The 27951-nt window shown below is 29.5% G+C and overlaps 2 protein-coding genes across 3 annotated transcripts in view; one reads left to right on the forward strand and one right to left on the reverse strand.

Annotated features, from left to right (window-relative positions):
* The window catches only part of Lrt (Leucine-rich tendon-specific protein), a 137918-nt gene that overhangs the window by 71070 nt on the left and 38897 nt on the right, over positions 1 to 27951 (reverse strand). The gene's annotated exons all lie outside the window — the stretch shown is intronic.
* LOC148306853 (lysozyme-like) lies at positions 1549 to 27723 on the forward strand. The gene is made up of 5 exons (XM_088264285.1): positions 1549 to 1586; positions 3153 to 3330; positions 8710 to 8795; positions 25419 to 25482; positions 26387 to 27723. Exons 2-5 carry the CDS (start codon positions 3162 to 3164, stop codon positions 26521 to 26523), a joined length of 456 nt encoding a protein of 151 aa, XP_088120411.1. The 5' UTR covers positions 1549 to 1586; positions 3153 to 3161; the 3' UTR covers positions 26524 to 27723.

Here is a 27951-nt window from a genome sequence, read left to right on the forward strand (position 1 = left end):
CTTCCATATTCTTCTTCATCTTTGATGAGATGTCAAAAAATAAAAATAAAATAATACATATTCCTAATGTTGATAAATATCTCCAGATTTGTGAACAAGTATTTGGACGTTCTCATGTTTCTTAAATATTAATCGATTCTCTTTCTGTGTACAAACTATGATTTTTTCATTAAAACGGTTAATTACTTTGTGCATTCATTTTCACAAAACCTCTTTCCCATTTGGTTTCAGGAATTCGCTGAAATTGAAAAAAACTTTTTTCAGACATTTAAACGTTTTCAAAAAAAGAATAAAAAATACTTTCTGATACGGTCAAACTTCTTCCGATGGAAGTAAATTAAAAAGTTTTAATATCAAGGCATTTTGTTCTTAAGCAAATTATTAAAGAACTTTCGATTCTGTATACAAAGTACTTGACACCGAAACAAAGCTCCTAAAAGTTTTCGAATTAATTTATGAACTTTTTAAGAGTCTAATTCAAACTCCACTGGTACATAAATTAGAGATAAACGTTTATCTGAAATCTGTGAAAATATCACACATCGTTAGAGAATATCTTTCATTTATATCTGTGTAAGTATCAAATTTAATTTCAAACGCATGGAGTCACTTAAAAATTCAAACAAATGAAGTTGCTTTAATATAGATACTGTTGGCGTTAATATTAATTAATAACATTTAAGTAATATATTAATCATGTATATTATTATTATTATTATAATCATATATATATATATATATATATATATATATATATATATATATATATATATATATATATATATATATATATATATATATATATATATATATATATATATATACGTGTGTGTGTGTATGTGTGAGTGCACAACACATTTATATGAAGATGAAAAAGATAGGAAGTCGAGAGAGTATGACAGAGAAAAACCAAGTTATCTACAGTATAAAAGTGTTAAAAAACGAGAAAATCCATGCATAAATGCTATATATTTACTTTTTATTACTTTAAAAAATTATTTTCAATGCATTATACTATTTTTTTTAATTCTTGATAATAAACGTTAATAACGTTAAAATGTATGAACAGTATCAATAAATAAAATATTAACCAATAAACTGGCTCTCGTAATACTAGGAGAAAAAGTTTGCATACTTTTTTTAATGGATTTTTGTTTTTAATCATCTATGTTAAATGCTATCCAAGTATTCAACAATGACTTCAAAAATACCGAAAAAACCTATTATCGAAATGGTAACCAGATATAGCTTCTACTTTACAGAAATTAAGACAGTCTCCATTTTTGAAACTTGTATTTTTACCGATTTTAATAAAAAGTTTTTTGTCAATTTGTATTTCTGACGTAATGTTACGTTAGTTGATGTAATTTTCACTTCAAACTTGCTAATATTTCTGTGGTTTTAATTTCTTTGTTTTTACAAATTTTGTTCATCATAGTTTGACAACCTGTTTGACATAAACGGTGTCATCGGATAGACCTGATCCTCAGGGTCTGGGGAGATTAAGTGTCGAGTAATTTGTTAGTAAGCAGCTGGAAGAGATTGACATAACATCGTGTCGTTCTGTCCTACATCGCAAAATACAGGTCAGTTGTCAATTTGTACTTTATTTTGCAAATAAATAAAATTCAATAACAATAAGAAATCCGTCGGTGACACACTAAAAATTACGTACATATCTCGTTATTTAAATATTTATTGTTCAACGTTTAAAAACAGACAAATTTACCGTCGGTTAGAGCATAATATTTTCAATGAACCAATAAGCTAAAATATATTTCGTTATAAAAAAAACACATGAATTTTTTTAAGTATTAAAAAAAATTGTTCTATAATTTTTTAAGCTTTGAGGAATATGTCTCATTTTTTAATGTGAATTTCTGTACAATTTTAAAATGCATTATAAGCACCCTCATAGCATTGTCCAAGTCAAAAAACATGTTTTTAACATAATGACATGACTGAATATTTTATTAAAATTTTAATTTAGCTTTTTAGTTCAGATAATCAATTTTGAACCCTTCTTCTTCTAAAATAAGAGCGATTTTTAAATTACTAAAGAAACAATTTTATTAATTTAAGTATTTATTTTAAACCAAACATAGATTTTTTGAGTCTACTAAGTTGTATTTTATTAACAAAAATACATAAAAAATTATATTGTGACAATTGTTTCGCCTTGTTAGGGCATTATCAAACGAATTTGTTAATAAAATACAACTTAGTAGACTCAAAAAATCTGTGTTTGATTTAAAATTAATACATAAATTAAAATGGAGTTCTACAAATTAAACGCCAAATCAATAAATTAATTTGATTAATAATGGGAAGTTGTGTAGAGGTGAGGGTGTGTTTAGAGTCTCAGTTTAGGAATAAGTTTGGTGATAGTTTTTGAAAATCAATATTACAGTCCTGTATTATGAAGATCCCATTAACTATTATCGAGATAATTTCATGGTATGACTCCTATTATCGCTCAATGTTATCTTGGTACATACAATTCTACTCTAAACGAAATTCGAAAAATTTCAGTGAGCTTTTTTCAGAATTATTACATAGATAGTTCTGCTTTTGCAGTATTTACAGGATGAAAAAAGTAGTATTCAAAAATGTTCTTTAATTTTTCATTTAAAAAAAATTAATTTTAATAATTTGGCAAAACAACAAAAATTATTTATTTTTTTGATAAGTAGTGTGAAATGTTCAAATAAAAATCTCATATAGATTCATATTTTTCTCGTCAAACTTTATAGGAATTTATTTTTTATTGTTATTAAGACACTGGATTATATACCCTATGGATAAAATAAGCCCTAGGATGTCCAGAATTCCATCTTCCTTTATTAAAAAAACGATAGATGTTTCATCTCATGTTGAGAACTCTGGAATTTATTTTGTATAGAAATGATATATTTATACTCGAGAGAATATAATAAAATAACCATTTTTCGTTTTTTTTTACAAGACAAGTGACTGGGTTTCATCACTAGTTTAAAAAAATTTCAAAGGAAAACCTGATCACTGGCTTTAAATAAAATAAATGTGAAAAAACTTTAAGGTTGTTATTTTATTATATAAAATGTAGTTCCACCAAGAAATGTGAGTACAAAGCTTAAATCGAGAGAATATGTTCAAGCCATATTGGTTTTCAGGATATTAGGATGCTGCAGCCGAGTATGCCCTCGAGGTCCCTTCTAAGGGTCTTGGCTTTCGTGATGATGCTACTCTGGCTTGCTTCCAGCAACCCGGTGTCAGCGAAGACCTTCACCAAGTGCCAGCTCTCCAAGGAACTCATCAGATACTCATTCGCGAGGAACACCATAGGAAGCTGTAAGCAACTCTTTCACTTAATGTTTTTAATCTTAACAAGTTAGCTAACAAGCTAGCTTACTGATAGTTATGCCTGTAGGAAGAGCTACCGCTATGTTGAACAATATCTCATTGGATATTGATCTGTTCCATGTGTCTGAAGGAGTTTTCCGAAGCGGGATTCTTCTGCACCTTTGGCAATAGTATTCTCGATTATTTTCTATTTTTGTTAATGTATACGATAAAAATTTTAGTTTGTAATGTGTATGTTAACTATAAATAAATAAAATTGAAAAATTGAACAAACCGCATTGTTTGCAGATTTTTGTAATTATTTTTATTTTATTTTATTTCTATTTCGATTATTAAAGTATTACTATAATAATACAATATCCAAAGAGTTTTTATTTTATTTGACTGGTAAACATCACCAGTTTGGTGATATCGGTAACTACGAAACCCGGTCACTAGTCAAATATAGTAAAAGTGGAAAAAAACCTATACAGTTGATGATTTATTGTAACAAGGCTGAGATAAGCATTATTCCAAGCATTATATCGAATGAGTGAAGAAATAACATTCAAACTGAATTTATGAGGTGAATGTTATAGAAATAGAAGCAAACTTGGCATTATCAATTATTTTAAATACTTGAAAGTGGTCAGGTTAGGAGTTGGAATAATTGACGGGTATGTGTAAGGAGATGCATGAATGTAGAAAATATAAAGATTGTTTGCAAAGACGGATTGGTTTGGCGTTATATTCTCCTGTCGAAAATTTCCTGTTAAAATAAACTTTAAATAGTATTTGAACTTTATAAATTAGCTTATTATTTTTATTAATAGTATTGTATGAAAATGTAATAAATGTATGAAAAAACGTCATTTCTAAGTTCCCAGATACCATTACCCATACGTTTAATATATATATAAATATATATATATATATATATATATATATATATATATATATATATATATATATATATATATATATATATATATATATATATATATATATATATATATATATATATATATATATATATATATATATATGTATATGTGTGTGTGTGTGTGTGTGTGTGTATTGTACAGTATCTCATGAGGTAAGTTTAGCAAAGTTGATATTTGGATAAATAGATTTGTTCTCAATCGCTCGGTTCTCTATAGCAAATTGAATTTAATATCCATTTTAAATTTAAAATTTATGCGCTCGATGTGGGAGTAACTTTGACAACTTTTTGCATTCGTTTGGCAATTTCATTTGCAATGAAAGTTGTGATCAAAATATAAATTAATTTCATGAATTTCGTATCACACATCATCACACATATCACACAATAGACACTTTTAATATTTAAACAAAAACGGGGTCATGAGATTAATGATACATGTAGCGGTTTCTACAAATGAGTACTGTGGTTGTCAATATGGATAGAATGATGAATGTTGCACGTGTGTAAAGTGATCACTTAACCAGCTTATGACAGGTCACAAACCCTTTAAATACCCAGACTTCCATAGTTTCCTTTGTCTATGTTAACCTTTTGGTTGGTCATATAAAGAGAGAGTGATCTTTTCAGCGCTCTAGATTTTTTTTAAAGCGCGTTGTGTTAAAAAGGGACGGATTATTCCAACTACTGACCTGACCATTTACAAATTTTTGAAATACTTGACAGTATAAGTTTTGGTCTTCTTCTGCGTCTATCACCAACTACAGTCTCCTCTTAAATTAGTTTTTTTTATTCATCCTTCACTCATTCGATTCACATTTGATTTATTTAAAAACGTTAATAATATTAGTATATAACCACTCACTGATTCGGTGAATGGTTATATATTTATTTAAAAACGTTAATAATATTAGTATATAACCACTCACCGATTCGGTGAGTGGTTATATACTAATATTATTAACGTTTTTGTAAAAAAAAATAAGCAAAAATGACTAACCACAAAGTAAATTCTTTAAATATTAATAATATTGAGAATATTATTTAAATTTACCCAGATTAAATGTAATACTTCTATATATCAATTTTTTGTTGAATTATTTTTTGTTATTTTTGTTGAATTTTTTTGTCTGCTAATATGTATGTGGAATAAAGCATAAACGAAAAATTCCTAATGACAGTTAGAATACGCTTTGCTAGACGCGTACTATAACTACACTCACAATTGTTATCAAGTCATAAAAAACGGCACATTTTAAAAACATTAATCTGAATATTTCAACATATTTCTGGCAACAATCCAGTGCCTTCAACTTCCCTTAATAACTCCTAATCTTCTCCTCTTCTTTGTACGCCCCAATCTTCTCATATAACGTATTCGACAGCCAAAACACAAAACACGGTAACAACCATTTTTAATTTTACAAATAATTTTTAAAAATCTGTCAATTATTCTGAATAAATGACATCAAATTTAAAAAAAAAAACAAGAAATTTGAGTGAAAATAAGCGAGTTTTTTTTTTAATTTTTTAAATCTCTTTGAGTACTTCTGAACACATAATAAAAATTTATGCTTAGGTAAATACCAAGTCTAATGTATAGAAGTGAAACATTAAACACTCGTATAACCACTTAATGAGTTTTATTTCATTATACACGACCAGTTTCGAAAACTAACAGGTGTTTTCATCTACGGGTAAAAAGTAAAAGTTTGTAGGTGGTTATACAAGTGTTTAATTATAAAAATAAAATAAATCTACACGTCATTTCACAAAGTTAATGCCAAATCAATTAACATTATAGAAGCATGAAGATGTCAAAGGATAGAAGTAAACTGAATGTGCTGCTAAACGATGTATAATATAATAAAAGATGTTGGAATAAGGCAAAATGATCTAAGATCGAATGAAATGATCGAGTTTGAATGGTGATATAAGGAAAGAATGCAAGACTGAAAAAAGCATAATCGATAAAATAAGGATATGTGTGTTGAAATTATGTAGACATGTGAAACTAATGAATGAGAAAAGAACTGTAAAACATATATTTAATAGGAATATTGCTGTAAGTAGAACGAGAAAAATCGAAGAAAAAATCATGGCATGATCTCATATTTTAAATATTTTTAATAAGTGTACAGGTCAGGAGTTGGAATAATTGGTGGTTTTGTTAAAAGAGTTGCACGAAATAAAAGAAACGAAGAATATTTGTAAAAACAGAGTGGTGTGGCGTTCTATTTTTTCTACCTACCCCTGCAGGGAATCGGGGTGATGGTTAATTAATAACTTAGTACCTGGCATTAAAAAAAAAATATTTCAAAATCTTTTTAGTTTTATCTTTCAATGGTTTATAACGCCTTTTGTTTTCAAATAAATTCGTGACTTAATTTAAAAAATGGGAAGTTGAAATGTTTATTTGGTTTTTATATTTTTTTTTATTAATTGGAAAAGATGATATCTGTCAAGTGACTGTCGCCAATTTTTATACAAATTTCTGCACGTTTTATCCATTTCTTTGTATACTGCAGCTGTCTAGTTCCCAAGTGTCAAATGTGACTGACGTAATTTACAAAACTTATAACATCTTCCGCTAGGGTGATCAATTTTGTGCCAACTGTATAAGGCATGATATAAGGGAAATCTTTTTTTTAGACTCTATGTAGTATATTTCGTAAAATGTATGGGCATTTTCAAAAATAAAAATACTCGTGAATATCCCTTGCCCCGTTTTGGGATTAGCCCGTTATCTTTCTTACGGGATCGCTTGTTTGCTGCGATCTAGCATTAATGTACCGACTCCCAAGTTGGTGGTATCGCTCGGTATCTTCATTCTTTATTGAAAAACTTTCCTGGCAAGTTACCTAACTATTGTACCTGATCTGCCTCATACTTGTACAGTAGCGGCTAATTTCATACATCATTAAGAAGACGGCGATTGTTTGAGCCAAAGTTTGGCCGGAATTCGCCAAGGAATTTGTCGGTGATCAGCGGACTTTTATGAATTTGTTTGGATTCGGGAAAGTTTACATTTATCAACAAAAAAAATAAATACACTGCATATACGTAACAGAAATATTTTTCGGAATTTATCCCTTTTAAGCAAATGCGAGGCTATAATATAACTTCACAATACTTTTCGTTGTGTTCAAATTATTGTTCACAAATCTGGGTTTCTTCACTTAAGAGTTATTTTAACATTTTGACATCTCTCTCTTGACTTCGATTTATCTCTATTTTTTGCACCAAAAATTTGCTTCATAATTATTGAATACTGCCAAACTTTGGATAGTTAAATTAACGTAACACAACTTAAATTATTTTTTAAATAATAAAATGTTTGGATATTTCAACAAATATGTAGAAGTCTATGGAAGTCTGGGTATTTACAGAGCTTATGACCTGTCATTGACTGGTTAAGGATCACACTTTACACACGTGTTATATTCATCATTCTACCCATAAAACCACACTAAAATACTAAATTTTTTGGAACTTCATCATTTATCTTAAATCTCATGGCACTTTATGTATGAGGTTAATGGAGCCATATATGGTTGTTTTTAGAAAGCTTTTATTTAACATGGACTTTTTATTTAGATGAACGCATGATCTATAAATATAATTTTACGTACTGGAAGACGCCTGAAAACATGATTTAAATAACATTTAAAAATAACATTTAGGAGTTTTTGAAATCATATTTTCATATGGTGTACGGAGTGCGTGGAAGTTTTTGGTAAGGGAAGGGTAATTAATTACGAGTATTTCAATGTTTTAGAATTTAGTACATAAACCCTGATGATGACAAGGTCAAAACCGTTTGGATAAAGTGTACCAATAAAAAAGTGGTTGAAATGTAAGTTGTTTAATTTTAAAAGGATTATAAATATTTATGCACCCCGATATTTGACCAAATGAGTTATTATATTATCATTTTTAATTTAAATTACACTTCGCGATAGATTTTAAGAAATACATAGTTGACTTGACCAAGTGTATTTAAATTAGAAACTTCTTTTTCTTACTACAGATCAACCGTTTATAATAGAACCATTGCTAGTTAAACGATTTCCTTTAATCTAAGCAACGAACGTATAAAATTTAACAACTTTGTTTTAACCACTTTTTTTATTATAAGTACACTTTAACCTACCGGTTTCGACAAAAACCTTGTCATTATCAGGGTTTATTAAATTTTATGACATTAAAAACATTAAAATACTCATAATTAATTACATTCCCTTACTAAAAAAACTTCCACAAAATCCTAAAAACAAAACAAAGTTGTTTAATTTTATAATTTTTGTAAAATGTGCCAAAGTATCTGCGAAAAACACACGAAAAACAAAGAAAAGAACGTTTGTCTGAAAAACAATAACATCAAAACTCTTTTTGAAAAATAATTAATTGTTTTTTTTAATAGAATTGTTTTGCTTTTGTTTCAGGGATGTGCATTCTGGAACATGAGAGTGGAAGATCAACCAACAAAGTGACAGTACATGGAAACAGCACTAGCTTTGGCCTCTTCCAGGTAACATAAAGGAATATTTAATAAAAAAAAACATCCACATAGTTTACAAATAAATTTTATTTAACCAGCGACCGGGTTTCGTCGTAACCAACATCATCAGGCTGATGTGAGGCTAGATAAAATTTTCAGAAATGCAGGGGTTGAAAACCATGATTTTAGTTATATTTTTTCTGATAAATTAATTTAAATTGAATGAGTTTAATATTATTTAAGAAAACACTTGTTTTTATACTTGAGTTTATTTACGACTACTATTTTCGCAAGCTAAGCCTCCATCCTCAGGTCGAAATATAAACTAAAACAAAATTAATAATAAACTGTTCTATAAATAAGGAGATGGGTGAATCAGGGGCAGGGGGGAGGGGGGGGGGTTAGTCAAGGGGGCGGAGTTTGAAAATAAAGGAAAAATAGAAAGCAAAGGTGAAGAATTTTGAAACAATATATTATTTATTAAATTATTATTGGAATTCAGGTTTTTTGAATTTTTTAATTTTATAAATAGTTCATAATTTGGCTTTTATGTTGTTCAAGGTGTAATAATTTTAGTTTATGAGAGTGGAATGAGTGATTTGTATCTATAATGTGATTTGCAAATTCCGGAAAATGATTACTAACAAGACCGCTACGATGTTCTTTGATTATTGAGTTTAAGTCTTCTTCTTCTTCTTCTTCTTCTTATTGTAGGCCTTACGGCCTGTTTTTAAGAGGGATTAGCCTCCTGCGACGTCGATTCCCAGCTATCGGCCCATCTCTTTGGTGATCTGCCCGGGAGTCGTCTACCATGGGGTTGGCCGTACAATGCGATGTGGGGGAGTCTGGATGGTTCCATTCTCCTCACATGCGCATACCATTGTCTTCTTCGTTGCCTTCCCCACCTAACGACATCTTCGATCTCGCATATTTCCCTGATCTTGGCATTTCTCAGTCTATCTCGAAGACTCTTGCCTGTTATGCTTCTCAGAGTCTTCATTTCTGACACTCTAAGCGTGTTTTTTGTGGCAGCGGTGTCTGCTCTACTTTCGATTCCATACGTCATGATGGGTCGGACACAAGTTTTGTATATCTTGATCTTGCTGCCGATCTTCATCTCAGGGTTTTATTTATTGAGTTTAAGTATTGTTTTATAAAAATAATTATATGGTTAAGGTTTTATGTTTGTTTTAAATATTGAAAGCATTTACTTTGAGTGGATCAAAAAACAATGTTAGTGGATAAAAATATTTTTATTTCATTTCATTTTATATTTATTTTTATATCATTTTATTTTTATTCACTGCCTTGTTGTGTATACAACATGGAATTTTGTCTAGCCTGTATTGCTACGCGTTTGTTTTGACTAAGTCTGGTGATAGAAAAGAAATAAAATAGAGAACACATATTTAACAATGCTTGAATATGTGAAAATATTTTTTTTAAACTTTGAAACTATCAATATAAAACATTAATAATGTTAAGTAACAGCAGTATTTAAGACGCACGCTGTCCCCCAAGAACAATGCTTAGTTTTGCTGTTGCATTCAACAGATGACACTGTCATTGCGGTCATAAAAATTGTAATTTAAAATTATGTTTCACCTGTCATATCGCTCACTCCTTTCAAGAACGTCATAAATAAAAAACGTGATTTTTCAGGAGAACGTTTTTAAAGTTTAAAAATATAATACAATTTATTAAAAATAAATATCAAGCCACTTTTTGAACTATTAACTGTGCAACAGATCTTTTAAGGTAAAACCTAAAGGTTCTTTCTCCATTTAAAAAATATTTAGTGTATTTAAAAAAATAACTTAACAATACATTTTCTTAAAAATGCAAAAACAATACTTTCTGCCCTGTAGCAGGTAAATATTAAGTTAAAAATATGCCCCTTTTGCTGGAATATAGTAGATTTTCTGAGCATTCTGAAAACATGCACAACTGAAAATTGTCGATTTTTGATTTACGACGTTCTTGAAAGGAGTGAGCGATATGTGTGTATAAAAAAACATGCGAGTATTCGAATGCAACGGTGAGTTATAATTTCAAATCAGTTGATGAATGAATTTAGGAATTTTAATATTTTAAACAAACGATTTTTTATTTTTTTTATTTTTATAGATATTCACATACTGCATGATTAAGAGATACGCACGACTGCAATAAATGAATCAAGCCTGTATTTGTTAAGTAAATAATGCTGATTATCATTTAACGTTTCTATTTGATTTTCGGGGTGATTGAAATATTATACTCGATCAAATAACATTTTGATAGAAACTTAACAAAGAGCTTATAAATTATGAATTCGCGGATAAATCAGTTAACGTAATCCGATAACGAAAATCGGGAAATTGCGCTCACTTCTAAATCGTGCATATGACAAATTTGCATTTTAAGCTTAGGGGTGTTTCAACTGAAATACTATATAATTTTAATGAAAATTGACAACCCTGAAATACACTGAAAATAATGAAATAAAAACATATTTTAGGTGTCTCAAGATGAGTTGAAAAATCATCAGTTTTTTACAGGAATAAAGATCGAAATCTGAACTTCCCATGGCTTATAACCTGGCATTTGGCTGGCTTGAGTGATTACTTTATACTTTTGTGTTACGTTCACTTTTCTGCCCATTATACTCGTAGAACAACCAACCTGTATATTGCATTAATTTCTAAAAATTGTTTAAATGTATTGGTCATGGATTCTTTTCACAATTCAATTCAAACCCGTATCCGCAACTCAATGGTGTATAGGGTACTGCATCATATATATAAACACAATGTTATCTTGATAGTTAATACATGAAGGAAAAGTGATTAGCCCTCCGCTTCAGGTACCATTCCAGGGTTATATTGAAGAAATATTAATGTGAAAAAATCACTTTTGTTTTTGACCCCCCCTGGGAATCGAACCCGGGACCTCCGTAACGGTAGCCGAGCGTGTTGACAATTACTCTACGGAGGCTGACTATTTTTTAAATTTTTTTCTTCACACATGCGAGTTGTAAATTAATAGGTTTGTGAGTATGGCTTTGGAATTACTGATACTTTTGTAATTTTAACACTTTTTTTACAAATACCATATAAAATGCTTGCTATAATATAATTCATGGTGAATCATAAAAAAATGCATAGTAATTTCAGTCAATGGTCGCTCAAAATCACTTGTATAGTATTAAATCATTTTTGTTGTAGAAAAAAATCAAACAAAACATATAACTCTTTATAATACCCACAAACGCCAAGACGAGTATAAACTTAATGGAATCAACTTTGTAATTAGCGGGAATAGAACCCGCGATGTCAGTATCGCTGTCGAATGTCTACCTAACTTCACCACGGTGTCCATATACATAATGTTTAAAATTTTATTGAACGTATAAAGTTCTTAACACACGCGAGAAACCCCCCTGTCCTGCAGTCGCGTTGTTCGAGTAATTAATTTTGACTCAGACACATCTATTGCAGCGTGTGAAATGCATCCTCTGCACTTATAATCTGCAATATGCAGTTAACATAATGCGCAAACAACAACTATTTGCATCTGATGTGTATGTTACTTCGTACAGTTCCTACGTACACACGTATTGTGAGCGCACATACGAGTATATCCAAGCATTAACAAAGTTTAGCGGTAGATCATTTGCAAAAAGCGAGTAATCTATTTTGGAAATTAATATTACACAAACATTGTTTTTAATAGCTTACAAAGTAAAAACACAGAAAGAAGCTTTCAAATGTAAACAGGTTTTCTTTTTTTTTATTTTGATTTTTTTTAAATGTATACGTACATAACATGCATATAACATATACAAATCATAAATTCTTTTGCATATTTTTGGGGAGCCTACTAGCCACTTTATACATATGTCGTGTGGGTGGAATTTATTTTATGTCCTTTTTTATCTATTTTAATATAATATGCCAACAAAAAATTTAATAAAAATATTATACAATATTCTCTAGGTCATTTACCAATTCCTTCATTTCTGTTCATTGATCTTTACAATTTATGTAAAAGAATAATTGATTTTATCCTTAAATTTTATACCAATGAAAATAATACACGAGTATCTTCTTTGAACTGTCAAAAGTCACCAATTACAATTTTTTGTAAAATGAGTAAATATTTTTTAACAAATTAAAAAATTGTCTCTTGTATTATTATCTACTACAGAAATAGTTAAGTCAGACAATGTCAAATGTCTGACTCAACTATTTCTTCTGAATTAGTGAAATACATTTATATAAAAAATACTCATTTACGCTTTTATATTTGAGTAAAATTTTGACTTCTGTCAGAACTTGAACGATATTTTGTTAAATTGAATAAAAAAACAAACAAAAAATATTAGAAAGAACATAATAGGATTCTAATCATTTAATATAATACGAGTATACATATATAAAGGATCGAAAATAAATAAAGTAAAATCATAACGTTTTTGTACGCAAATGATACTTTTTTTCTGAACTTAAATTTAACGTTCAGAAGCCATGAATACGGTAACCATCTAAAACCGTTTCTTAAAAAAACTTTGCACTAAGAGAAACTAAAAAAATATTGGCGTCTTACTTATTAGTAACACTTTTTACCTTTTGCCTAAGTGTACTAAAATTGCATGTATCCCTTTTGAAATGGTCTCTATTTTTATATTATAAGTATTGTTTTCAGTAAAAACTGATAATAAATTGACCGAAAAATAATGTTGGAAAAAGCTCAAACGCTTACATATGTTTTTAAACACTTTGACTGAATTCATCAAGTTATAAAGCATTCTTGTATTCATATTTAAAAAAAAAAAACTAAAAAAAACAGTCACTCCACTAACGAGAAATGTTTAAAATAAAAGTACAAATTTTCTCAATATTATTAATATTTAAAGCATTTACATAACGGTTGGTCATTTTTACTTCTATATTTTTTCAACAAAAATGTTAGTAATATTAATATACATCAATGCGTGGTTTTATACTAATATTACTTGAATTTTAGTAAAAATTATAAAATTAAAAGAATAAATATTATATATGCAAATGAAAATGTAACTTTGGTTAAAAATCACTATTAATGTTTAGTAATTTTAAAACAAAGTTACATTTTAATTTTAAAATGTGAAATCACAAAGTTAGTGCTTCAAATATAAATTATAAATATTAATATCTTTGTTTTAAAATCACTATAAATGTTTTGTAATTTTAAAACAATGTTACATTTTAACTATAAAATGAGAAATCACAAAGTTAGTGCTGCAAATATAAATTATAAATATTAGTATCTTTGTTTTAAAATCACTATTAATGTTTTGTAATTTTAAAACAAAGGAACATTTTAATTATAAAATGAGATATTACAAAGTTAGTGCTTCAAATATAAATTATAAATATTAGTATCTTTTTTTGCTTGGAGCCATTGTAATCTACTCTCTCTTTTGCTGAATTCTATCTGCGGGTCGTACAAATAATAATGTCAGTGGTTCCATTAGAATGTGCAGTGTAATATGTGCATTACTTAATCAAACCCATCCGCACACAGACTCATATTACGAGAGAATGGACCAAACCTGACTTAGCGAGGTGCAAATTCAATTTTGGCGACCAGTGACCCTAATATTGCATAATATAAAATAAGCTTCTCTCCGCACCAAGCACGAACATTATGTCGGAGTTATTACTATAATATTACAATACTTACTATGGTAAGTGTTTTAAACTGGAAAATTTATATACTTCCATTATTTTATGTTATATTCACGTAGGGGTACGCAAAAGGGGTGGAACGCCATACAGTATAACTTACATATCACTCACTCCTTTCAACAACGTCATATTTCAAAAAACATAATTTTTCAGGAGATCGTTTTTAAAGTTAAAGAATATAATAAAATGTATTAAAAATTAATATCAAACCATTTACTGAACTTTAAACTGTGCAACTGATCTTTTTAAGGATTGAAAAAAATTAAGTATATTTAAAAAAATAATTAAACAATACCTTTTCTTCAAAATGCAGAAACAACACTTTCTGCCCTTTTTTTTTTTTTTTTTTTTTTTTAAATCCCTTACCGCACCCCAATGGTGCATAGGGCACTGCTTCATATAAACGCAGTGTTATCTTGATCGATTACACATGAAGGAAAGGTGATCAGCCCTCCACTTCAGGTACCAGTCCAGTTAATATTGAATAAATATTAGAGTGAAAAAATCACTTATATTTACTTTATTAAACCCCCCTGGGAATCGAACCCGGGACCTCCAGAACAGTAGGCGAGCATGCTGACCATTACACTACAGAGGCGGACACTTTCTGCCCTTTAGCGGGTAAATATTAAATTAAAAATATGCCGTTTTTGCTGAGATATAGTATATTTTATGAGCATTCCGAAAACATGCACAAATGAAAATTGTCGATTTTTGAAATATGACGTTGTTGAAAGGAGTGAGCGATATGTACGTCTTATTATACATATGTCCTTTATGGTCACGTATAGTCGTGATATTTTTTTTATTATTTATGTTATGCTTCAATTCTTTAAAATTAAAGGCTGCTACTGTTTAACATGACTCATCTATTCTAATTACAGGGTGGCGCAAAATTAATCACCTTACCGGAAGATGTTATTTCTTTTGCAAATGGCGTCGTACGTCAATCATATTTGTAATTTGTGAACTAGACAGCTGCAGTATACGAACAGATATAGGGTGGTGCAAAATTAATAACCTTATTTTGTTTACATTCAATTTTTTTATTAAATAAAAAAAGTAATGAGCTATGTAGATCTTTATTTGCACCTTTCCGTTTTGTTTGTGAAGTGGAAAAGATAATTTCCGTCAAGTGGCTGCCGTCAGTGTAGATACACATTTGTGCCCGTTTTATCAATTTGTTTGTATACTGCAGCTGTTTGGTTTTCAAATTGAAAATATGATTGACGTACGACGCCATTTACAAAACTTATAACATATACCGAAGGGTGATAAATTTTGTGCCACTCTGTAAAACCATTTTTTTCTCACATACTTTGTATATTATTCATTTATTTGTTTTTTTTTTTTTTTCTTTTATTTATTTCATCTTTTACATAATAACAAACAACAAATTTTAATAATTTAAAATAATATGATTGACATACGACGCCATTAGCAAAAAAATTAATATATTCCAAATGCCAGTAACATATATTTTGTGCCACTCTGTAAAAACATTTTTTTCACACATACTTTATTTATTATTCATTTAGTTGTTTTTTTTATTATTATTTTTTTTATTTCATCATATACATAATTACAAAACAACAAATTTTAATAATAATGCACTAAGTTTTTCCGTTGTTAAAATCTGCGGGGAAGATTATTGGTGCGTTGAACAGCCTAACAAGAGCGGTAGATGTTTTTCGTTTAGGGATTTGATTTGGGTAATTCGTCTTTGATTGTGTAACTTGACGTGATACATATTGGAGCTTTTGTTTTATCTTGTTATTTTTTGTTTGCAATTTGTACTATCTTTGTTTTGTCAGTTTTCTTTGTATATATTTTTGGTTCTGTAAGGCAATAATGTACAATGTATGGAATTGTCTCTACCCGATGTGTATATAAATGTTATTTTATGACATCTCATCAAAGATGAAGAAGAATATGGAAGTCTGGGTATTTACGCGGCTGACAATCGTCTTAGGCTGGTTTGAGAGATCACTTTACACACGTGTAACGTTTAAGATTAAAAAAACAACTAACTACGTAATAATATATCCTTAAAAGACCTAAACTAAACATTCAAGGAAACCACATCACTTAAAGCTTTTTTACTTAAAAGTTTAGATTTGTCGGTAGCTCCCATCTTCATAACAGCAACATAATATAAACTAGGGTACATAAAACAACTTTACCTTACATAAAATAATCCAAAATTTAATTGTACGTACATTTTACTTCCATAACTTAGACCTTTATCTCCGACTGCTACATTTTTCTTCCAAAAAGTTTTCCTTTTTATGTTTGTAATAAAATTTAAAAGAACAAACAGCCGAGAAAGTGCTGATAATAATCGCTACGTCATTAAATGTGTTTATCAGGTAGATTTACTCTATCTCGGGTTAGTGTTACGGGGAATTAGCTACCCTTATCAAAAAAATAAACTTTCAAAGTTTCAGGATTTCAGTAGTGCCTCGTAAAAATTAAAATCATCGGAAAATGATTTATCTACTTTTAAAATCGACGAAAAATTCTTAATTCATTTTATGGTGGATCATAAAAGAAAAGTTATGTTTTTAGTTCCTTAAACTTTCTTATTTTTCTTAATGCATTTTTTAATGTTTTTTTTATATTTTTTTGACATATCCTACTTCATTTTAACGTCAACATAGATGAAGAGGAATATATAAGTCTGGGCATTTACGGGGCTAACGACCGTCATAGGCTGGTTTAAGTGGCCACTTTACACACTTTACTTTAGACTTCCATATTCTTCTTCATCTTTGTTGAGATGTTAAAAAAAGAATATAAAAGAACTCATAATAGGTGATAATCCAGATTTATGAACAAGTATTTGAACACCCTCAAAATGGCGTAATGAATTTCAATAGCAATCCATTTATGTTTTATATTATCCCTTATTCACAATTACCTAGAAAAATTTAACTTGTAACTAAAAGTGTATTTAAATAAATGTAATCGTAAGTAGATTGAATGCGATTTTTCTGACGAATGTGTGGCAAAACGATGTATGATAGATGTTTTGATGAAGATTTAAGGAAGAATCCAAGGCTGAGATAAAATATTCAGCTAAATCTTAATGGATTTTAAACATATTTTAAATAGACTCTTGAATTTACTAAATATACTCTTACCAAAAAAATAATTCGTTACGTCCGTTACTTAAATATAGGTACATACCTCAAATAAAATCTCCATATGATTGTGTGTTAATTACCTGAAACAAAGATAAGAAGTAATATTATTTATCTAGTAAAATATAAATAAGTAACAATTATGTAAATTTATTATTCACGTTTTTTTCACCATTTAACGACTATAAATATTTAAAGTACCTATTTGTAAATACACAGGCTTTTGTATTCTTCTTCTTAAAGCATGTTAATTGGTCAATAAAAAATCATCTCAAAATATTTTGAGATTTTTCTTCTTAATTTAATTTCTTGCTTAATAGCTTGTACAGTGTAGCGTAAGTCGTATCCAGACTTTCATATTCTTCTTCATTTATATTGAGATTTCTTTATGCTGTACTTATGTTTGAGCATGGTAGCCGTGCGTGCTGACCATTACACTACGGAGGCGGACCCGGGAGTTCCCGGATTTGATTCCCATAAGTGATTTTTTCACTCTAATATTTATTTGATATTACTCTGGACTGGTACCTGAAGCAAAGGGCTAGATAACCTTTCCTGTATTTGTTAACAATAATGATAAAACTGGCGTTATATGATTCAGTGCCGTATGCACCATCGGGTGCGGATAAGAGTTCGCAGAAGATAAAGTGATTACTTAAACCAGTTGTTGACAGGTCTAGGTATAAACAAATGCTTAAAGCATTTATAAATAACCAGACCTTCATATTCTTTGTAATGCACTAAAAAATAATCTTGAAATATTAAAACATTTTTCTTAGCATTTCTCGAAGAATTCTCTAATTCTTGGTTACTTGAATGATGTAACACAAGCTTGTACAATGTAACACAAGTCGTAAGCCCTATAAATATCCAGAATTACATATTCTTTTTATCCATGTAATGATATCGATATTGTTTACTTATATTCGATTATGTACCTTAGAACTGAAAGCTTCAAAACAATACTCCTACTCTTTTTTCAACATTATAATGACAATGTCCATCGTTAGAGTTTATACTCCCGTGCCAGCCCTGGGATGAGGGCTGGACCAGGAAATGTAGCGTGGAAAGAAGTCGCCGGCGATATTATTTCGATGATTAACGGCAGTTAGAGTCGGGTTGGACTTCACCCACCCTAAACACTTCCTAAAGTCCACCCGACTGGAAGGTGATGGATTAACAACGGGAGATACGAGATGGGAGTCGTTCAACTTTACGCGACCAAAAAATGTCCTCGAACTATTGCGCACAATAGTATATTGATACGTTCGTACATATGCACACATGTCTGAACATGTATGGTAGAAGTATCTAAAAACAAACATAAATTTGAAATGCTATTTCATGTCTCCTAAAAATTGTGTAAATATGTGAACTAGTTCTGATTGAATCTCACTTATGCTTAAAATAAAAAAGGTTACTAATCAATTCCCCAATATTTTCATATGTATCGAAAATAGTACCGATATTTGAGAGAACGTGAGACCAATGCATAAATACAGATTTTAAAAATTAATAAACATCTATGGATGTTCAATTATGGGCAAAATGGTGAACGTTACACGAGTGTATAAAGTGATCGCGTAAGCCAGACAAATGCCAAGCCATAAGCTCTGGGAAGCTCAGACTTGCATCTTCTTTCATACAAAGAGGAGCCACAAATGTTTCATATCAAGTTGAAATACGTTTAATAAATGTAATGAAATTAAAAAAGAATGCCTACAAATAAGTAATAAAAGGAAGAAGAAAAACACACTCAGATACTTTTAAAATAATACTCAGTACATATCTTCCGCGTAGTAAAAAGAAATAATTGTTTTTTTTAATGTCTTAAATTCAATTTAAAACATTTTTTTAAGTTTCATTATTTTGTGTACACATACGTAAATTCAAACGTGATATTCTGAGTATGAGAAACCTACCACCCTTCGAATTCTAAAGCTTATATCCGATGATTTTATTAAATCACTCTACAAAGCATTTCATCACACAGATTCATAGGTGGGAGCTTTTGGAAGCTTAATACCTCGATATATATGCAAATTCTTGCCTATAACACCCTCCTACATTGATTTGTACCAATATTCATCCTTCGATGCGAACTTAACACAGTAGCTTGCCAGAATATAATAGAATTGTGAATTTCGCTTTACGCAAAAACAATTTCATTATAGAGCAATAATACTTTTATGTATCTTTAAACAAATGATACATAATAAGTAATACTTTTCGAGAATAAGAATGATTAATTTCATTAACTGATACGGCAGTCACTTTGTGGTAATATCTGTCCATTTTTAATAAATGTTTAACTTAGTAAATACCACTATTTCTTGTGTCACAGTAGATTTTAAGAAATAGTGGCATTTTCTGAGTAAAACATTAATTAAGAATGATAAACCTGATTTAATGTAAAATTATGTTAATTCGACCAAATCTTCAACCCCAAAAACGGCTTCCCTGTGAATAAAAGTATACTTTCAATAATAAAAATTCAATTTCACAACAACATCACAGCACTTTCTAAACAAAAATTACTCAGATTTTTTTCTTCTTAAAAAAATATTTAATAATATAAGCAAATGATAAGCAGAGATAATAGAACGCCAATCTGTTTCTGCAAGCAATAAAAAATTAAACAATTGTAAAAATTTATAACCTCAAAATATAAAACGAGGACTTGTCTTTTTTCCGAAAACAATATTTTTAAGACAAAATATACTTTTGTGTTATTAATTTAAACAAATACTTTTACAAAATAAAATATTTTTGATTGATTTGACAATAACTTTGTGAAATAACTTGATATCAATTTTTTTAAAGTACCCACATATTAATTTAATAATTAATTTCGCAGTTTATGGAAAAATTTGTGATTTAAATACAGAAGTTCACGTCAATAGGTAAAAAAAACAAGCAGTTTGTATTTGGACCTATTAATGAGAACGTATGTAGTTCTCAAACTAATCGTGTTTACATAAATATACTCAAAAGTGGTATTTTACAAGTGTTTTATTTTTATTTTTTCAATAATATAATTCATGGCCTATTTTTATTTATTCATGAATGAAAATATGTTTATATAATATTAACGATAAATCGATTTCCAAACGATTGAGAATTATCATGATATTATGGCAGGGTACTGTACAAGTACAGCCTCCGTTCAACTGTAACTCATGGTTACCATAAACAAATTGTACGTTTCACTACCAATCGGATTATGTTAATTGTAAACCTGAGTATTATATTACATACAACTTATCAGAATGCCTCTTACACAGCTTCCTTTTGTCACATTACTATTTTATATCTACGTCACTAATAGTAAGACACGTTACAAGTAATGCTTGTCGACTAGAATTATTGCTGTTGCTATTTTTTCTTGTGCTTTATTATCATTAATTACTATCGCTCCCTGTGCGTAGCATATGGAGTCCACAAACTGTATCCAAGCTTTTCTGTCGGCTTGCACATCAGGTCATAGTATGAAATCGATGTATTTTTGGACATAATGAAAACACAAATATTTAACTTTTTCGTTAATAATAAAAAAATCTTGGCATCTACTAATGACATTTTGAGTGTGTCCAAATACTTGTTCAAAAAATCTGAGAAAATGAGAATAACTCCTGTAATTACAGATTATTCAGATTTTGTGAACAAGTATTTGGACACACTCAAAATGTTGTAAATAAATTATCTTATCAAATTATAAGCTTAAATAATGAAAATAAAAATAATATTTTCTGGCGTTTCTCATGTGTGTGATTATAATCCAGGATTCGGACCTCACATACTAATTAAAGAGTTTCTGCTCAATAAAAAGCTTATTTACATCTCACCAAAAGATGTCTATAGTTAAGTTCTAGTGATTCAAGAATAATGTTTCAAAATTGGTTCATATATATGTAGAACTTCGAAGAATTTGGATAGTGTGGTTATCAATATTGGGTAGAATTGGTGAATGTTATTGAGTTATCACTTCGTTGTCACCCCCGTAAATGCCCGGACTTCCATATTCTTCTTCATCTTTGATGAGATGTTAAAAAATAAAATCTACTAATGACCGCATTTGTATCGTAAACGAGTACTAAAACAGCTAATCTCATAATATCTAATACTAGTTTGGACTTCAAAGTTACCTAAGTAACCGTGAGTAACATGATTTATAATGGGTGGCTTTTTCACAAGTAAGATGATTTCACCCACTCTATAAGATTTACATTTTTTGCTAGTATAGGGTGTGCCATGATTTTTGTACTCAAAAATAAAGTTTCATAAATACTCAATAAATCACTTTTTCAACAAATAATCCTGATAAGTAAACTTTCATTAAATAGAATTAGTTTGCTCAAGTGAGCATACTTACTACAAAAACGAATCTAGTCATTATTTGAAAAAAAAAACTTTTTTTATTGCACCCAAATTTAAGGGATAATATTTTTTCCAAAAAAACTCACTCGCTCAAACCCTTATCCGCCCCCCATAGGGCACTGCATCATACAAACGCAGTGTTATCTTGATCGTTAACACATGAAGGAAAGGTGATCAGCCCTCCGCTTCGGGTACCAGTCCAGGGTAATATGGAATAAATATTAGAGTGAAAAATCACTTTTAATTATTGACCCCCCTGGGAATCGAACCCGGGACCTCCAGAACGGTAGCCGAGCGTGGTAACCATTACACTACGGAGGCGAACATAAAAACTCAGATATTATAAAACATTAAATTTTTATTAAAAGTAAAATTAAATATTCTTGACTTGGACTGTTTTCAAAGAAACTTTTTTTTTCGCTAATAAATACTTGTAAAACGATTGATTTATTTTTCGTGTAAAACGAGGAAAAGTATATAAAAATAACTAGGGGTGAAAAGTTTTTGAATAACAACACATTCAAAAATATGAACCAAGCCATTTTCTATTTTTGAAATGCAAATTCCAGAATTTAAAACTATTCTTAATTTTACTCTCTTTTTTGTGTTATTAGGTTAAAATCGTTGTTGGTATCTGCAAAAAAAAAGTTCTAAATGTGTAAAAATGTGATTTAAATAAATGTCTACAATTAAAAATTAAAAATAAATAATACTAAATTAAAATTAAAATTCTCAATAAATATGGTGCGAGTAAATAAGGATTGATATCTCAGTGATACATAATATTTTGTTATACTCCAAGGTTGCGGTACTAGCAAATAATAGCAGTCATCGATAACTAACTGCTTCGAGTATCTACTAGTTTCGTTAAAATAACGGCAACAAAAAATCCATCCAAGAAATTTTACTTATTTGAATTATTTAAACTTGATTGTTTTATTTTTCACATGTGAGTACATTCTGAACGAGTCACCGTGTACTTTCATACAAGTTCTCGGTAAAAATCCAATTCACCAGAAAGTTTATGGTGATGTATGGGGTACTAAGGAAGATTACTATGTGGCTTTGATCCAACAATGGTTAGCAAGTTACTGCCATTGTCCGAAATACGCGATTCTCAACATATACTGGTAAAAAACATGATTATTTTGTTCTCCAATATTTATCAAACGAGGAAAATATCTAATACTAATTAAAAGACACGATATTTTATCATATCCATAGTACAATTGTAGCTGTAATTGTATATGTTTAAAATAAAATAAAACAAATAAAATACAAATCACAGATCTTAAAAACACACATTTTTTCATTTTTTTTAATAACTCATAATCACTGCATTTTGGCTAAAAACGTTTCTCAATGTTGTCATGAACTCAATTAAAAATTATTCAAAAGCATAATCATACAACAAAGAAATATATTAAATAATTACGGATTTATAATCCTTTTTCGCTATCGAGATTTATTTATATCTGAACATCTGTATATAATGAATAATATCTACACATAATGATACATAAATTAAATATTGATATACATAGCTCCTAAATGTAGTCAATTTAGTTAGCATGTGTGAAAAAATAAACTTTTAATGATATTATTTGTGAAAAATTGTACCTAAAAAAACTCTGTGAGTAATAATATACTCAAAAAATTCATGGCAGTAACAACTTGTATTGAAAAATATAAAGCATGACGAAGGATCACTAGAATTATTAGTTCAATTAATGTGTAACATTTAATCATCTGTCATGATTTTCCGATTTTATTTACTTTTTTTCACATTTCCTAATGGATATTTTTATTGATTTGGCATTAATTTTGTGGAATATGTCATTTATTTTATATGTTGATTAAAACATATAAAACATTTGTGAAATACCACTTACTCCCGAGTTTATTAATGTATACACGACTAGTTTTGAAAATTATAAATGTTCTCATCTACAAGTGAAATTACAATATTGTATTAAGTTCACCTGACGATGGGAACATCTGTCGTCCTCGAAATTAGTCGTGTTTACATTAAAAAACACAAAAGTTCAAACAGGATTTTTATTTTTATATTTTATAAAACTATGTTTTTCATTAATTTATCCAATAATACTTAAAACCTTTGTGTTTTAAAAAAATTATAAATTTGGTACATTTTAAGAACAATTTTTACCCCTAATATTTTTATATAATTGCATCATAGACTTCAAATTCAGCAGTCGAGTTTTCAAATATCCGCATTCCTATTTTGACAGTAACATTAATAATAGTATGGATATGTCCATCTTTCTTCTCCCTCTCTCGAAGCACCCCCCACCCTCAGTAGATCTGTCAAAACTGGAATTCGAAACACAAAAACTGAAATAAAGTGCTGTTTACGAGTGATAATGACATTTTGATGAATGTACAAATGTCTTTCTGTGCATAAATTATTACGAGATGACGATAGAGAAACATGATGTATCTATTTACTACAAATCGAAATTTTTAACAAGTAGACTTTTGAGAAATAAAAAATATTAACATGGAAATATTAACAAAAATATCAACAAAAAACCTTAAAAGGACAAATTATAACTTCAAGGTTATTTATATACATATATATTATACGAAGGATGAAAGTAGACTGAATGCAGTCGAAATGCGATCTCTCAGAAGAATGTGCGACAAAACGATGTATGATAGATGTGCAAATAGTGAAATAAGGAAGGAATGCAATGCTGAGATAAGCATTATCGATAAAATTAAGAAAGGTGTGTTGAGATGGTTTGGACATGTAGAACGAATGAGTGAGGAAGAACGGTAAAACAAATTTATGAGGCGAATGTTAGTGGGAAAAGAAGCAGAGGAAGACCGAGAAAAACATGGCACGATCAGGTATGCCAAATACTTGAAAGTGGTCAGGTTAGGTTAGGTTAGGTTAGGTTAGGTTAGGTTAGGTTAGGTTAGGTTAGGTTCGAGTCGTAACAATCGGCGGGTATGTATGAAGAGATGCATGAACGTGGAAGAGGCGAAGAATGTTTGCAAGGACAGAGTGGTGTGGCGCTCTATTCTCTCTGCCTACCCCTGCGGGGAAGCGGCGTGATGGTTAGTTTATTAGTTAGTTAGTTAGTTATTATACATGTGATACAAGCACATACACATATCGTAGTCATACAGCAGAAAGTGACCAAGTGCATTGTTTAACAAAAACGTGATCACTGACTATTTGCTATCTTACTAGCTTAATATTGTCCTGAAAAAATCCCAAACGATTTTAAACTTGGATAATATATTGACTTAGTAAAAATGACTAACTGCATTGATGTTTATTTTCTTTCCAAGCAAAAGTGACTTAAATGGCCCTCCTGAACATTTTACGTTTTGGTAGTTGGTCACTTTCTCCTGTACGACTACGATACATTAAATAATGTTTTATTCCGCAGATCAACAATAACGAGTGGTGCAAAAGAGGACGCAGGGGAGGACTATGTACAATGAAATGTGAAGGTTAGCGACATTTCATTTGATACACCCAATTTAATTTCGCTACGTATTTTTCGTTTGTTTCGAATTCAGCTCACTAGCTCTGGCGCTTTTTTACGAACAAAAGTTTCATTAAATTTTGATAGTGAATATTTAAAGCTGGCTTTTGTACAAAGGGTTTGAACATCATCCAGTTTTAACATAATTTGAACATGTATATACGAGTATGATGAGACATCGTTTCAATGATATTGTAAAATATTTTTTCGTCATTCCTATGTAGGGTAAGCGTTCAGTTTTTTTTATTTAAATTTATATAATATAACTTTTTTTAAACCTTTTATGACATGTATTCTGATGCATTCCCTATCATTTTCAAACACCGAGTGTGAAGAGTCTAAATTTGTGCCCTTGGGACGTTTAGTGGTATTATGTATTTCCTTTGACAAATTGAAAAAATATATTAGGTATTTATTACTTTACCTTAAAATGAACCAACTAACAAACCATTATGTCGCTTCCCCGCAGGAGAAAGCATAGAGGATAGAATTCCACACCAACCTGTCTTTGCAAACAATCTTCTCCTTTTCCACATTCATGCGTTTCCTTACACATACCTGCCCTTTATTCAAACTCCAGACCCAACCACTTTAATATTATTTATTCAAGTATTTAAAATACTTGATCATGCCAATTTTCTCTCGTTCTCCCCATGCTTCTATATCCAACAACATAGAAAATTTATTTCACTTAGAATGTTTCATTTTAGAATGTTTGCAAAGACAGAGTGGTGTGGCGTTCTATTCTCTCTGCCTACGTGAAGCTCTCTACGAAGCGGCGTGATGGTTAGTTAGTTAGTTAAATATTGTTGTCTCGCTTTTTGCCAGATGTTTAATCTATTTATTTTATGTTTAATATTTTTTTTTAGATTTTCTAAACGACGACTTGTCTGATGACGTGAGATGTGCCAAGCGCGTGTACGACAAACAGGGGTTCTTCGGGTGGCCGACCTACAAGACCCGCTGCAAGGGGAAACCTCTTGGTGACAACACACGATGCCCATAAGGCCCTATTACGTCTAAATCTGTATTAAGAGCATCCAAATTTTATCGTTTAACCTCAATTTAGACACGCGACGCATGGAATATCATATGCAGAGTTAGAACCACAAACAAAGAGCATATATCGCTCACTCCTTTCAAGAACGCATTAATTCAAAAAACTTGATTTTTCAGGAGATCGTTTTTAAAGTTTAAAAATATAATACAATGACTAACTAACTAACTACCTAACCATCACGCCGCTTCCCCGCAGGGGTAGGCAGAGAGAATCGAACACCACACCACTCTGTCTTTGCAAACATTCTTTGCCTCTTCTACATTCATGCATCTCCTCATACATATATACCCGACGATTATTACAACTCCTGACCCGGCCGCTTTCAAGTATTTGACATACCTGATTGTGCCAAGTTTTCCTCGGTCGTCCTCTAACACAATGTTTTCAAAATAAATATCAAGCCACTTTTTGAACTTTTTACTGTGCAACAGACCTTTTTAGGTAAAAACTGAAGGTTTTTTTTTACATTTGAAAAATATTTAGTGCATTTAAAAAAATAATTAAACGATACCTTTACTTCAAAATGCAAAAACAACACTTTCTGCCCTGTAGCGCGTAAATATTAAGTTAAAAATATGCCGCTTTTGCTGGGTATAGTAAATTTTCTCGGCATTCCAAAACCATGCACAACTGAAAATTTACGATTTTTGATTTATGACGTTCTTGAAAGGAGTGTGCGTTATATCTTTATCTATGGTCACTCGAAAGGATCATTTTCAGACGGGAGGAATATCTAATTTTACATACTCAAGCTATAAAGGATTGTATTAGACTCGTTTTGTGTTTATAACAGCCGATATAATCAATATTTTCATTCCTCATTTTATTTTGCAAAATTCGCATCCGTAAAACGAAAAACAAATAAAAAAATATTCAGAAAAACATTTAATTAATAATTTGGTTAATGCAGTGGGTACAACACATCATTGTATACCGTATTTGTTTGTATTTTTATAAATATAGCATTACAATAATATAGCCTTGTATTAAAGTAAGCATTTGAAAATTTCATCGATTTGTATTAATTGAAAATTATAAATTAGTTTTTTGTATTTTTATACGTTTTAATTTTTAAGATTTAATTATTGTTCACGTCTTTGCGTTTTGTAAATTTATTACATTGTTTTATACATATTAAATACATATTTAATTTAATAAAGTGAAAAAAAATATTTACTTTTTATTTTTTAATTCATTTATGTTAAATATAGATAAATTCATTTGTATATATATATATATATATATATATATATATATATATATATATATATATATATATATATATATATATATATATATATATATATATATATATATATATATATATATATATATATATATATATATATATATATATATATATATATATATATA

This window comes from Brachycentrus maculatus, unplaced genomic scaffold (assembly GCF_059751285.1).
Source record: "Brachycentrus maculatus isolate JH-2025_06_01 unplaced genomic scaffold, ASM5975128v1 h1tg000222l, whole genome shotgun sequence".
Lineage (NCBI taxonomy): Eukaryota > Metazoa > Arthropoda > Insecta > Trichoptera > Brachycentridae > Brachycentrus > Brachycentrus maculatus.

What these genes read in the sequence shown, in the direction of transcription:
- LOC148306853 (XM_088264285.1), top strand. Translation starts at nt 3,162, where the DNA reads ATGCTGCAGCCGAGTATGCCCTCGAGGTCCCTTCTAAGGGTCTTGGCT. An exon ending in GAGGAACACCATAGGAAGCT is followed by an intron (nt 3,331 to 8,709) that starts GTAAGCAACTCT and finishes CTTTTGTTTCAG; the next exon opens with GGATGTGCATTCTGGAACAT. An exon ending in CTAGCTTTGGCCTCTTCCAG is followed by an intron (nt 8,796 to 25,418) that starts GTAACATAAAGG and finishes TTTATTCCGCAG; the next exon opens with ATCAACAATAACGAGTGGTG.